At 41.1% G+C, this 14103-nt stretch overlaps 1 protein-coding gene across 3 annotated transcripts in view; it reads left to right on the forward strand.

Moving 5' to 3' along the window:
• The first annotated feature begins 2230 nt into the window (after positions 1-2230).
• Positions 2231-14103, forward strand: part of gpsm1b (G protein signaling modulator 1b) — a 233111-nt gene continuing 221238 nt past the window's right edge. The window contains exons 1-2 of one of the 3 annotated variants that reach the window (XM_048559204.2): positions 2231-2275; positions 5687-5746. Coding sequence is in view for 1 of the 3 variants with exons in the window: in XM_048559205.2 (XP_048415162.2) it covers positions 2269-2275 (7 nt within the window). In the remaining 2 variants the exon portion in view is untranslated. Of the gene's footprint in view, positions 2276-5686; positions 5747-12482; positions 12758-14103 lie in introns of those variants that run through there. The other 2 variants (XM_048559206.2, XM_048559205.2) reach the window with 2 other exon arrangements.

Below are 14103 nucleotides of genomic sequence, written 5' to 3' on the forward strand. Positions count from 1 at the left end.
GGCTGAAAGGGCTGAATGGCCGACTCCTGTTTCTACATTTCTAGATTGCATTATGGTCAGGCCAAGGGGTGTGGGAGGGAGAAATAAGAAACAGGAAAGGAAAGTTAGAAAATGTTTACTGGGTTTCAAGGAACAGTTTAGGAGGTGCAGAAACGATTGCAATTCTTCAACTTCTGTTCTGGAATGGCTGAGTTAAATGCCAGGACCAGAAAATGGCAGAATTGAATTTATATTTTCATGACCCCACTGTCCATCTCAAAGCAGGCTTCAAGAAGCAGAAGCCAGGTGAAAAAAAACACTTGCCCACAGTGAGTAGTTAGATGTCGGATGCAATGCCTGTAAATATGGCTGAGACAGGTTCAATTGAGCCATCTGAGAAGAAATTGGATAACTATTTGAATATAAACAAGGCACAGAGTAGGCTGGAGAATAGCACGAAGTCATATTGTTCATTCACAGGTGCACAAAGTAGCAGGGTAATAAAATGTGAGGCTGGATGAACACAGCAGGCCCAGCAGCATTTCAGGAGCACAAAAGCTGACGTTTCGGGCCTAGACAGAATGACTTTCTGCACTGCAGCAATTGTGGGATTCTGTGATTCTTAACAAACAAATAAGTTATTTTAAAAATGTAGACGCTATTGTAATTTCAACAAGGCAAATAAGAAAACTTGCAATTCTTTTTTCGAAGTCCAGGTCAAGCTTGCTCAATTGTAATGCTAAGGGTTGGGGAGCAAACCATTCTCCAAGCTGAGGCCAATTGCATATCAGATTGTATCTCTTGCTCACCCTAAATTGTTAGTTTGTTATTTTATTTTCCACTATTTAATAAATTTATGTATTACACTCTTTGGTGTAGAATTTTCTGCAAAAATAACAATGGTTCGAATGTCAACTACGAGTGCCACAACAATGTTGAGTCAGAGACAATGGGAACTGCAGATGCTGGAGAATCTGAGACAACAGTGTGGGGCTGGATGAACACAACAGGCCAAGCAGTATCTATGGAGCACAAAAGATGATGTTTTGGGCCTAGACCCTTCAGCAGAAAAGGGCGAAGGCCCGAAACATCAGCTTTTGTGCTCCTAAGATTTTCTTTATTCCAAGCTCTATTTCTAAGATCCCAAGATATACTTTCAGCTTTTTAAATAGTCCTATGTATTTGGTCGGGGGTGGTGAGGGTTTGGTGGTGAATACAAGTTGAGGAGATCTCTCTAATTCGTCATTGATTGCACTTTAATAGTTATTAAAGCTACTAATAGTTATTAAAGTTGCATTTTAATAGGAAAGACAATCCAGCAATTTTGCGACGCAACGTTAACAGTGCGTGTTGCCCTTGAGAAGTTATTTTATTGACTGAGAGAAGTTTGAGACCCGTTGTGTTGTCAAATTTGTTGGAGAAACTGAACAAAAAACAAAAGCAAAAAAACCCAGAAATTGCTGTAAAAACTCAGCGGGTCTGGCAGCATCTGTAGAGAGAAACCAGAGTTAACGTTTCAGGTCGAGTGACTTCTTCAGAGTCGCTCGACCTGAAACGTTAACTCTGATTTCTCTCCACAGATGCTGCCAGACCTGCTGAGCTTTTCCAGCAATTTGTTTGTTTTACAGCAATCGCAATTCTTTCGGTCTTTAAAAATAAACAAATGCACTCTCTTGCAAAATTCAGAGTAATTGACCTGAGGACAAATAAAGTTCGATCACTGGTCCCAATTTCAACGGGATTGACCATCTTTAGCAACCACAATACAGAGAGATTATTTTCATTGGAACAATGTGGACTGCAGGTGGCATGATTGCTTCAGAAAGAAAACTTTCTGAAAACTTACCCCTTTCTCTTACCCGCCACAACACGCAGTGATGAGTGGCGATATTGCATTTCAAGAAACGATAAAAATGGAAATAATAGTCATCAGTGGGGTCTAGAGGATGGGGTGGGTTGATAGTATCCGGGTGGATACTACACCGCTTGCTCTGTCTCTGACTCAAAGCAGGAACCAGAGCGAATCGCTTGCGGCTTCTCACTGCTGGTGCCGGTACTGGGAGGGTCTGGGGAAGCAGATGGAGAGAGCTGGTTCTCTCCCGTTCACTTCTGCTCCTCTACCGGCTACATCGTGGAGACTCGTGGTTTCTGACTGTGGCTGGTCTCGATCGGGAAACATTGTATCCGATTGATTGTCTCTTTGGAAACATTTTTGCAAATAAAAAGTTTTTTTTTCTGGGGGGGGGGGGGGGGCGTGGGGAGGAGATTTGGAGTCACCTGCCGGCGAAGATGTACAGTAAGTACCAAAAAAGTTTCTTTAAAACATTTTAAAAGCCCCCTTCCCGTGGAGAAAATCTAAAACAAAGTTTGATAAATGACCCAGAAGTGTTACATTTCTGCTCCCTCAACCCCTATCCCTGAAACCGCGGCACCAGGGAATCGTCAATTTGAATTTATTTTTGTTTTTAACTTTCGATTATTTAGCTGTTGCTTTTATTTTATTTTTAATTTTCTTTTATATAAGACTATGTTTATTTTTTTTTGTTCTTCGTCCCGCACTTTATTTTCGGATATCGAGGCCTCGCATCAGACCTGGGCCCCCAGTAAGAATCCGAGCCAAAGGAGGCGAGGCGGCGGCGGCCAGCCGTTCGAGATTTGTGACCTTGATAAAAGATTTGTCTTCTGAGGCTCAATCGAACCAAAGGGGTCAGATCTTTCCTCTGTGATACTTGGCTTTAGTTATAAACGGAGGAAAGTTGCGGGAAATACGGGATAAGTTACCCTGTTTGACCGACGTTGTTGACCCTGAATTGCTGACAGGAGGAAATGAACAGCACCCATTAACTTGTAAAACAGCAGTTAATGTTAAAGTATTTTAAATTTGAACTTCGTACCTGCATATAGCCTATGAGCCTCACTCCTTTTTAAAATATTCCCTGTGTTGTATTATCATGCTTAAAGTGGCCTATTGGAGCTGGCAAATGGTTTCAGATTTGTTTACAAAAATAATGGACACTAGGGACTCATTGCTTACTTGCAATTTTCTCTTGTGGTTTCATATCAACTGGGCACCAAGTTAAAAGCTTTATTCTCTGTGTTTAAAATCATCTAAGCAGTTTGCAGGTCCACTTCAGAACTTATTTTCTGAGATAAGAGATGTTGCTCACTTTACTGAAGTTCTTTTTGCAAAAGGGCCACTGGTATGGGATGATGGTGAACCTGATTCTGAGAGTATATTTAAGACCTTCATGTTCGATGGGTAGAGAACAGTGTGTATCAGCCTGTAAACTTGGCACTGTTGCCTTAAGCAGCTCAGCATGGCTGATTGAATTGCAATCTGTAGCACAGTCGGTCAGGGATTGATGCTGCCATTGGTTCTGTCCAAAAGATGAAGGAACAGAACTAGGCCATTCAGCCTATCAAATCTGTTCCACATTCCTTGAGATCATAGCTGATCTAATAATACTCACTTTCTTGCCTTTTCCTGATAACCTTTGACTCCCTTACTGTCTTCCGTTGGGCAGAAGATATGAAAGTTTGGATTCATGTATGAGCAGATTTAAGAACAGCTTCTTTCCCAATGTTATCAGACTTTTAAAAGGCTCTCTCTCTCTCTCTCTCTGCACCTTCTCTGCAGCTGATGCACTTTATATGATATGATCTGCCTGTAGAGCACACAAAACACTTTGTACTGTATCTCAGTACATGTGAAATCAATAAATCAATCAAATCTGTCAATCTTGGCATTGAATATATTTCACAGCCCAGGCTCCAATAAGCTTTGGAGTGAAGAATTTCTCAGATTCACTAGTCACAAAGATATACAGCATGGAAACAAACTCTGAAGTCCAACTCGTCCATGCCGACCAGATACCACAGATAAATCTAGTGTCATTTGCCAGCATTTGGCCCATATTCCTCTAAACGCTTCATATTCATGTTGCCATCCAGATGCCTTTTTAAATGTTGTAATTGTACCAGCCTCCACCACTTCCTCTGGCAGCTTATTCCATACACACACCACCCTCTGCATGAAAAAGCTGCCCCTTAGGTCCCTTTTGAATCTTATTCCATTCACCTTAAACCTATGCTCTCTAGTTTTGGAATCCCCTACCCTTAGGAAAAAACTTTGTCTATTTACTCTAGCAATGTCCCTCAGAAATTCCTTCTTATCTGTGTCTTAAACTTGTGAACCCTCAGTCTGAGATTATGCTGTTGTGATTCTCCCACAAAGGGAAACAGTTCTGAGCATCTAACCTATCAAGTCGACTGTGAATCTTGTATATTTCAATAAGATCATGTCGTTCTTTTAAATTCCAATGAGTTGAGGCCCAACTTGCTCAACCTCTCATCATAAAATGGTCCCTCCATATTTCTAACCAGCCTAGTGAATCTTCTCTGGATTGCCTCTAATCCAACAATAACTTTCCTGACATAAGGAACCCAGAATTCCAGTATTCCAGCTGTGCTGTGACAAGTACGTTGTATGGTTTTAGCAAAGCCTCCCTACTTTTAAGATAACAAGGTGTGGAGCTGGATGAACACAGCAGGCCAAGCAGCATCAGAGGAGCAGGAAAGCTGACGTTTCGAGCCAAGACCCTTCATCAGGGAAGGGAGGGGGGAATTGGGTTCTGAAATAAACAGGGAGAGAGGGGGAGGCGGATTGAAGATGAATAGAGGAGAAGATAGGTGGAGAGGAGACAGACAAGTTAAAGAGGTGGGGATGAAACCAGTAAGGTGAGTGTAGGTAGGGAGGGGATAGGTCAATCCAGGGAGGATGGACAGGTCAAGGGGGCGGGATGAGTTTAGCAGGTAGGAAATAGGGGTGCGGCTTGGGGTGGGAGGAGGGGAGAGGTGAGAGGAAGAACAAGTTAGGGAGGTAGGGATGAGTTTGGCAGGTTTTGGGATGCAGTGGGGGAAGAGGAGATTTTGAAGCTTGTGAAATCCACATTGATACCATTGGGCTGCAGGGTTCCCATGTCGATTTGACAAGCTTCAAAATCTCCCCTCCCCCTACCGCATCCCAAAACCTGCCAAACTCATCCCTACCTCCCTAACTTGTTCTTCCTCTCGCCTATCCCCTCCTCCCACCTCAAGCCCCACCCCCATTTCCTACCTGCTAACCTCATCCTGCCACGTTGACCTGCCTGTCCTCCCTGGACTGACCTATCTCCTCCCTCTCTCCCCACCTACACACTCTCACCTTTTACTGGCTCCACCCCCGCCTCTTTAACAAGTCTGTCTCCTCTCCACCTATCTTCTCCTCTATCTATCTTCAATCCGTCTGCCCCTCTCTCCCTATTGATTTCAGAACCCATTTCCTCTTTCCCCCATTTCTGATGAAGGGTCTAGGCCCAAAACGTCAGCTCTTGTGCTCCTAAGATGCTGCTTGGCCTGCTGTGTTCATCCAGCTCCACACCTTGTTATCTTGGATTCTCCAGCATCTGCAGTTCTTATTACCTTCCTACTTTTATACTTCATTTCCTTTGAAATAAAGGCTGATGTTCCGTTTTGTCAGAGAAAATTAGTTAGTAGAGGTCACCTGAGGGGAGGACATGGGTTTCTGAGTCCCTGGGTTTGAAGATCAGAATAAAACAGCATAACTTGCATCCAACTGTTCATTGTTAGCCTGTGACCTTTATTCAGAAATGCAGATATCCAGTTGGTGAATATCAGATCTGACGTTTTGCTGATGCTTGCTTTCTAGGCTTGTACGTAAGAGGTTAAAGATGGAGTTTGCTTGAATTTGGACATGGTCTAAATGAAGGTAAAAGTTGAACAAACTATGCTTGATAAGTTTGGTAAATAAAGCTGTAGAATCAAGGTAGAGAAGTAGGCCATTCAGTCCATCATGGCTGTACTCGCTCTATTTGTGTAATATCTAGTTGAATAAAAACAAAATATTGTGGATGCTGGAAATTTGAAATGCAGATTTAAATTGCTGGAGAAACTCTTCTGAAGAGTCTTTCGGCTCAAAACGTTAGGTCTGTTTCTATCAGTATTTTCTGTTTTTAATGCCTGGTTCAAATATTACCCTTCTCTTCCCACATAAACTTGCATTTTTCTCCAAGAAACACAGCAACTTACACTTACACTTACGATGCACATTTTTTAATAACAAAATATTCTAAGGATTAACTGAAGCGATGGAAAAAAAAATTGACATCCAGCTGCAAAAGGAGATGTTGGGAGAGATGACGAGACACTTGAATGAAAGCGTTGACCAGAGAATCAAGTTTGTAGATGTGAACCAAAAACGATCAGTTCAGCTTTCCAAGTGTTTTGAGGCAATTTCTGCTCGTCCAATATTGGATGCTAGGCAAACTGTGGGGAGGTGATAGTGTGGTCTTGTCACTACACTGGTAATCAAGAAATTGCGCTGATGTTCTGGGACCGTGCGTTCGAATCCCACTGTGATAGATAATGAAATTTGAATTCAGTTTATAAAAACCTGGATTGTTGCAAGCCGTGTAGCATATCTTGACCAAGATGTTATGAAACTTGAAGGAGTTCAGAAAAGATTAATAAGGAGGGTTTGAGCTATAGGGATAGGCTGGGGCTATTTTACATGAGGCATTGGAGGCTGAGGGATGACCTTGTGGAGGTTCATTAAATCCTGACGGGTATGGATAGGGTGAATAGTCAATGTCTTGTCCCCCTCTTGTAGTAGAGTCCAAAACTAAAGGGCATAGTTTTAAGGTGAGAGCGGAAAGAGTTAAAAAGAACCTGAGGGGCCATTTTTATTTATACAGAGGGTGGTGCTTGTATGAAATGAGGTGGTGGAGGCAGCTACAGTTAGAACATTTAAAAGGCGTCTGGATGGGTACATGAAGAGGAATGGTTTCGGGGGGGATATGGGCAAATCCTGGAAAATGGGACTAGATTAATTTAAGATATCTGGTCGGCATGGACGACTGAAGGGTCTGTTTCCTTGCTGTACATCTCTATAACTGTATGACACATCAATTTAAAATTTATAATTAAGTTTTGCAATGGAGAATCAGGGTCCACATGTCAACAAATTAGCCTTCTTGTTTCTGATGCCGGATAGATTATTGATCCCTTTTAAAATATGGTGTTATTGCCTCTGTTCGGTCAAGCATAAATTGAAAAGCCACAAAAGCATGTTTTTATTTTTGGCGCAGCACGCTGGCTCACTGGTTAGCACCACTGCCCTGCAGTGCCAGGGACCCAAGTTTCATTTCACCCTCTGGCAGCTGTCTGTATGGAGTTTGCACATTCTCCCCATGTCTGGTTTCCGCCAATTGCTCCGGTTTCCTCCCACGGTCTAAAAGTTGCAGGTCAGGTGGATGAGACATGCAAAATTGCCCAGAGCAAGCAGGGATGTATAGGTTAGGTGCATTAGACGTGGGAAATGCAGGGTTACAGGAATAGAGTAAGGGGGTGGGTCTGGGTGAGATGCTCTTTGGAGGTTTGCTGTGGACTTGTTGGGCCAAATGGTCTGTTACCACATTGTGAGGATTTTTTTTTAAAAAGGCAATACTTTAAAGTGCTTCACACAAAGGGTACTGAAAATCTGGTATTCTCACCCATTAGGAAGTTGAGGCTAAGGAGGCGCAAGTAAATGGCGAGTTCCATAACTAAGATGGCTAGATTTTTTTTTGATATCCTTTGATATTAAGGGTTAGTGAATCAAAGTTGGTGAATAGAGTTGTGATACAGATCAGCTATAAGCTAAGAGGCTTGAATGGCTGAGTGAAATATTGTTCCAACCTCAAAAAATCAGTTGGCAATGGAGGATACTATTGCCAATCTTTACTCAGTTTCACATTTATTTAGAGTGCAACATTAACTGCATACCCAAGTACCGTTTTCAGTGAGAGTTAAAAGGCATCTGGAATGGGTACCGAATAGGATGGGTTTAGACGGATGTGGGCCAAATATTGGCAAATGGGATAAGATTAATTTCGGATATCTGGTTGACATGAACGAGTTGGATCCGTCCCACTTCCTCGGAACCAGTTCCAAAGGAATTCTTTCAGAGATAATGGGAACTGCAGATTTACTCCTTTGTTGTCTAATGCATTTCTTTTTAACTCTGCAACAGCTATTTTCATAATGGATTTAGTGCCGTGCACTCTTTGCAGAGAGTGAGGATGTAGTGGCCAACCTCTGTTATTTTACTTTCCCAGGGTGATAACTTATAGGTATTTTCTAATCAACCTGTTCAGGAATGCTGTTACTTGCTTCTGGGGTAGGTGCTGTTTGAACCTTGGCCTCCTGGTCCAGGGTAGGAACACTACTGCTGCAGTGCAATGAGGTTCCCACTGGCAACTTTTTAAAATTGTTTTGATCAATCTGCTCAGATGCGTCGAGGCACGTCTGGGCCTCTACAGTGTGGAAACAGGCCATTTGGCCCATCAAGCCCATACTGACCATCCAAAGACCATCTCATCCAGGTCCACCCTCCTTATCCAGTCCTTGTAATCCTGTATTTGTCATGGCTAATCCACTCTCCTGCATGTTTCTGCAAACTATGAGCAATTTAGCATGGGTAATCCACATCTTTGATCTGTGGGAGGAACTGAAGTATCTGGAGGCCATGGACGTCAGGGGCAGGGGATTGAGAAGGAATGTGCTTAGCTCCATGCAGACAGTTGCCCAAGATTGGAATCAGACCTGGGTCCCTGGTGCAATGAGGCAGCAGCGCAAACCACTGAGCCACCGTGCTGACCTTGAACCTAGATCTTCTAGCCCAAAGGTAGGGACAATATCGCTCCCACTGCGCCACAAGGCCTCTACTGGTAGCTGTCATCCTTCTACTCATCGATGAACAACATCTGTCCGTAGTTTAATCTTTCCTCCTTCAGTACATTCCTCATCCTTGTTTTCAAATCCCTACATGACTTCAGTGCTCCATATTTCAGCAGTCTCTCCAATTTTCTCTAGCCTTACAATCACCCAAGATAACATCTATTCTCGCAAAATGCGACTTCACGAGCATTTTCAGTTTTTTCATTTGCTAAGATGTTAAGTTCTGAAATTCTCTTCCCTAAACCTTGCTGTCTTAACAGTTTTCGTTCCTGTTAAATACTCTTTAAACCTCTCCAAGCAAGTGTTTAAGGCTGATCCACCATCAGCTTCTTGGGCTTGATGGTGTACTTTATTTACTTACAGTGGATAGAAACTTGGGTTATTTAGATTTTAGTTTAGTTTGATTTAAATTGTTCCCTCAACAAATTTTGGGGGAGTTGATTTTAACAAAGAATAATTGTGTACATGTCACTACAAAATCCCATTGTGCTTGTAGTGTACAAGTGGAGAGGGAAGATAAATGTATCTCTAAATGACTCATTGTGGTCTAATGCATCTTTTTCTTTTATCCTGCAATAGCTATTTTCATGATGGATTTAGTTCTGGGCACTCTTTGCAAAGAGTGAAGAGGTCATACACTGGGACATAAGGAAGTCACAGTCTGGTGATAAGCATTTAAGCATTTCATGTTGGAATTCTGTACATTAAGCTGTAATCAAACGCTTTCACCTTTCCAAGCATTTCTTGTGTACAGGGAGCAAGATCACAATTTTATGTCGATAAACAAACAACTGCACGCAGCAAAGTCACACAAAGAGCACGGTGTTAAATGAGCAGTTAGTCTTTTTTTAAAAGTGATGTTTGATAGCTAAATGTTAATTGGGAAACTGAGAGGACTCCCTTGCTTTTGTTGGTGCCACAAGATATTTTACCTGGGAAAGATAGCACTTCTGACTGCATGGTGTTAAAGTGTCAAACGTTGCTATGTTCAATCACCCTGTTCAGACATGTTATGACACACCTTTGGAGCAGCTAAGACTTGAACCACACCTTCTGGCCTAGACGTTGGAGCACTATCACTGCACCACCCAGATCAATGATGTCTAATACTTTGAAACAGTTGCTCTGTGCATGTCCAGTTGTATTTATGCCTATGTATAATAATTTGTTGTGACCACGGTTGGCTGCCTGTTTTAACAATTTTATGATGCTTCAGTTGGATCGCTTCATTCTTGAAAATTCTGTGGAATATAGGATCGGTTTGCTTATTATCTCCCTGTACACTAATCGCCACATCCCAGAAATTAGTCCAGCTTAGACAAAGGCCTGTTGTCAGTGTTTTGCTTGCACACCCAAGCGTCTCCATTGCATCTAAAAGCTGAAAAGTTTATTTCAATTTCAAACACTTTGACTTTAATTACATCAACCTTCTCCAAGCTCTGTTCACCTAAACCAATTAGCCCAAATGTTTCTTTTTCTCCTTTTGAGTTTATCTAGCTTCCCTCAAAATGCATCAAGCACACTACAATGGAAATAGAAAAAAAGAGACAGAATGTTTGCTGAGCTTTACGACAACTTTACATGTGGACATTTGGGGACATTCATCCCCATCTTTTCTTATGTTTGCCTGAAGACTGCATAAGATCTTGACTCTGCATGTACCATACCATTCAAATCATGAGTAGTGAATTAAAATACCTTTAGCCTGAATTAGTTATCAATGTGATGAAATTTCATAGCCGCCATATTTCTTGAAGGTATTGCCTTATGTTCATTCATGTTAAAATCCATCTGTCAGCATTTATTGCATCAATGTAATCGCGTTTGAATGTAATAAATCCCCTGCATTGGGCACTGAGCCATGTTGCTTCATATCCACCGTTTCGTTTTCGGCTTGCTCTTCTGGTTTGTTTTGGTTCCTAATTTGAAATCAAGAAACATATGACTGGTTATCTGTTGTTCTTCCGCAGCCAATTAAAAATGGAAATAGATTTATATTTCTTAGCACCATTAATGACGTCTGGGTGTCCAAAAGTTCTTCGGTCCACAAAGAGCTTAAGAAAAGTTGTCATTGTCGGATTATTGTAAATAAGTGCGTTCAAGTGCCATTTGCATCAATGACATTGTCCTAGCTCTTCACTGTTCTTTTATGAAGGGTAAGAAACATGTTAAAGATTGTGTGCCCAAGTTAACTTGTTATGTTGCTGAACCTCATCTTTGGCTGACAAGGATTTGTATTTGCCCGAAAGTAATTTACAATTTTGTGGAGAAGAAATATAAGATACATGGAAGTGGGAAATCAAGAAACCATGAATCCCAAATGATTTAGTCTCATATTTGGCAGCATGAAAAAAGGTGCATCTCATTCAAGTCTTTTGTCTTGTTCTCATCAGGATAATTTGCAAGAAATACCAATGTGAGGGGAACAACACTATATATACTGTATGATTGGTCAGCAAGTGATTTCAGCGGAGATACTGCCATAGCAAATGCATCAGTTGACAATGACTAATAGTTAACTGCCCTGTTTTTGTTTTCAACCAGGCAAGACAAATCTGATTGGTAAAGGGATTGATCTGAGAAAGGAGCCAGAAAACGGCTGTCACATTTTTTTGAGTCGAAACAGGTGCAGAGCAGGTTCTATCTGCCCACAAAGAACAGGGCCCTATGTGGTAATGTTGGCAGCTTCCAGTTCTTGCTGCCAACATTGCCTGTAATTTTTCTGTGGCAGTTTAGAAGGAACATTGCATCCAAGTGTGCTAATTTGCAAGCCTGACTAACAATCCAAGATTGGTTGTTGATGTAATTCTTTGTACATTCTGGACAGCACTTGCAAAATTATTCTATTGAAGAATCACATCTCATGCTGCATGCTGTATTGAGAGGATTTGAAGCATAGGTTGGTTGGGTATGGTCAGCACCTTGGAGATTTGCTGTTTGGTATGATCCACCAACCTTGGAACATATGATCTGTACACAGTGTTCAACATAAGATGTGATTTGGCAATGGATAACATCTGCTAAATAGTTCTTATTATGTGAAGAATTATGTTGGCAATTGGTAATTTAGGCTTGTAAGTAGGGCCTGCAGTGCTGGTATTCTTATATGCACTGTGAACCACATATATGACACTCTTTGACAGAACATGAATACGTAGTGCATCAATCTCAACTCAAAATTAGGTGACAGCTGTGTTTTGGTTAATTTCTCAGGACAATACCTTAACCAATCAAAGTAAACATGACTGGTTTAAATTTTGAATAAACCTTGGTGGTTAACTGTTGGTCACCATTATTTTCCATATCAATGAACACAGTCATCTCATACTGTATAAATATTCTTTTCCCTTACATTGTTTTTCACTCATTATGACACTTCACAGGACAATTCAGAAGAAAACCAAAGTTTATGCAGTATTTATTGTACTTGGAGCAATAGTCAAATTCTGGACTCTCAAACAAGGATTTAAGAATGTTTTCTTAATGGCTTGGGTCATCTTTTTCCCACATGAAGTCAACCTGATGTATAGAACTCCTAATCTTCATGGCAACGGATTTCTTGCAGAGCTAATGGAATTGTATAACACAACAGGGGGATATTCAGAACTTGATTTCTTTTAAAGAGCTGTATCTTTGAACCTTCTCCCAGAACTCTTTCAAGGAATGTATTTCAGATTGTTGTGTTTAAGGGAAAATATTCCTGATCTCCCCTCTGGTTCTTTTCCCAGTGATGTTAAATCTGTGTCCTTTGGATGCTGGAAGGGGAAACAGGTTTTCCTTACCTACATTGAAAAAAAGCCTCAATTTTGAACATGTCGATCAAACCCTTCTTTGGGTGGAGAGTGAAGAAACACAGCTTTTCTAGTTCCCACCCCTGTAATTGAATTCCATTGTCTCTGGTCCCATGTGGGTCATCTCTTCGACACCTGCTGCAAGACAGTGATGCCAAAAATTGAATGCGTAATTCCATGGGAGGACTGCCCAGTGCATAATAAGGTTTAACGTAAGCATCCTTGTCTTTCAGTCTATATGTTCCTATTCGTAAAACCATGAATCCAGTGGGTTACAAGTCTTCTCAAATTATAATTTTATTCAGATGTACTTCTTGTCTTTGTTGTGCAGCTTACATTTCAATATTTGAGTGGGAGCTCTAACTTGTAATGCTTTGACACTGTAAACATGCCAACATGTTAAACCTTTCCTGAGGTATTGAATTAGACTCAACTGTGCAATTTAATGGAGAAATGGCTTTGATGGGATCATTTTTTTTCTTTCTGGATGTCAACCCAAAGTAAAGGTTTCCTTATTTGATGTACTGTTGTGCTTTCATAGTACGAGCAGCAAGTGATTATGTTTGATTGCTCTGCTGCTGCATTGTATTACACTATCTGTAAATTGTGAACCTTGTTCCTTTTAACAATATTGTGAGTGTACCTACGTTGTATAGACTACAGCATTTCAAGGAAGTAGCTCACCATTTGCTCAAGGTGAATCAAGAAGGGGCAATGAATTCTCGTTTTGCCAGTGATGTTTATGAGCAAATGTTAGGAAGTAAAAGAATAGTTTAATGTATGTCACTAGTGGACTTAAGCAATCTTGGTTCTGAAGTAAGATGCTCAGTGTGTAGAGGCAAACTTTTGATTTAGCTTTGAGAGAGGTTCTGTGGTTGAGAGCCTATTTCATGTAGAGGTCTGGGCAACAACGTTAATAGCCCATTGGAAGCCAGCTGACGATCTATTCGAGAAACTGAAGCAGTGGTGAATGTGATCATTTAAGATATGAGCAACCATGTCCTATATGTTTAAATAGCATGGGAAGCAGAATCTTTATTGTTGGAATGGATTAAGTAGTGTGTAGTGAATGTGAATATGGCACTGAATGCTCTTGCCTATCCTTGTTTGTATAAAGGTATTAATCAAGAATCATGTGCATAATGGAGTTATACATTTTTAAATCACTTAGAGTCATAAAGATGTACAGCATGGAATTTGACCCTTCAATCCACCTTATTCATGCTGACCAGATATCCTAAATAAATCAAGAACCCTTTGCCACCACTTGGCCCATATCCCTCTCAACCTTCCCTATTCATGTACCCATTCAATGCCTTTTAAATGTTGTAATTATACCAGCCTCCATCATGTCCTATGGTAGCTCATTCCGTACACACCACCCTCTGCGTGAAAAAGTTGGCCCTTGGGTCCTTTTTTAAACCTTTCTGATCTCACCTTAAACCTATGCCCTCTTGTTTTGGACTCTCCAACTCTTAGGGAGGGGAAAAATCCTTGGCCATTCACCCTATCTGTGCTCTTCATGATTTTATAAGCTTCTGTAAGGTCATCCTGAGCC

Source organism: Stegostoma tigrinum, chromosome 29 (genome assembly GCF_030684315.1).
Source record: "Stegostoma tigrinum isolate sSteTig4 chromosome 29, sSteTig4.hap1, whole genome shotgun sequence".
Classification (NCBI taxonomy): Eukaryota; Metazoa; Chordata; class Chondrichthyes; order Orectolobiformes; family Stegostomatidae; genus Stegostoma; species Stegostoma tigrinum.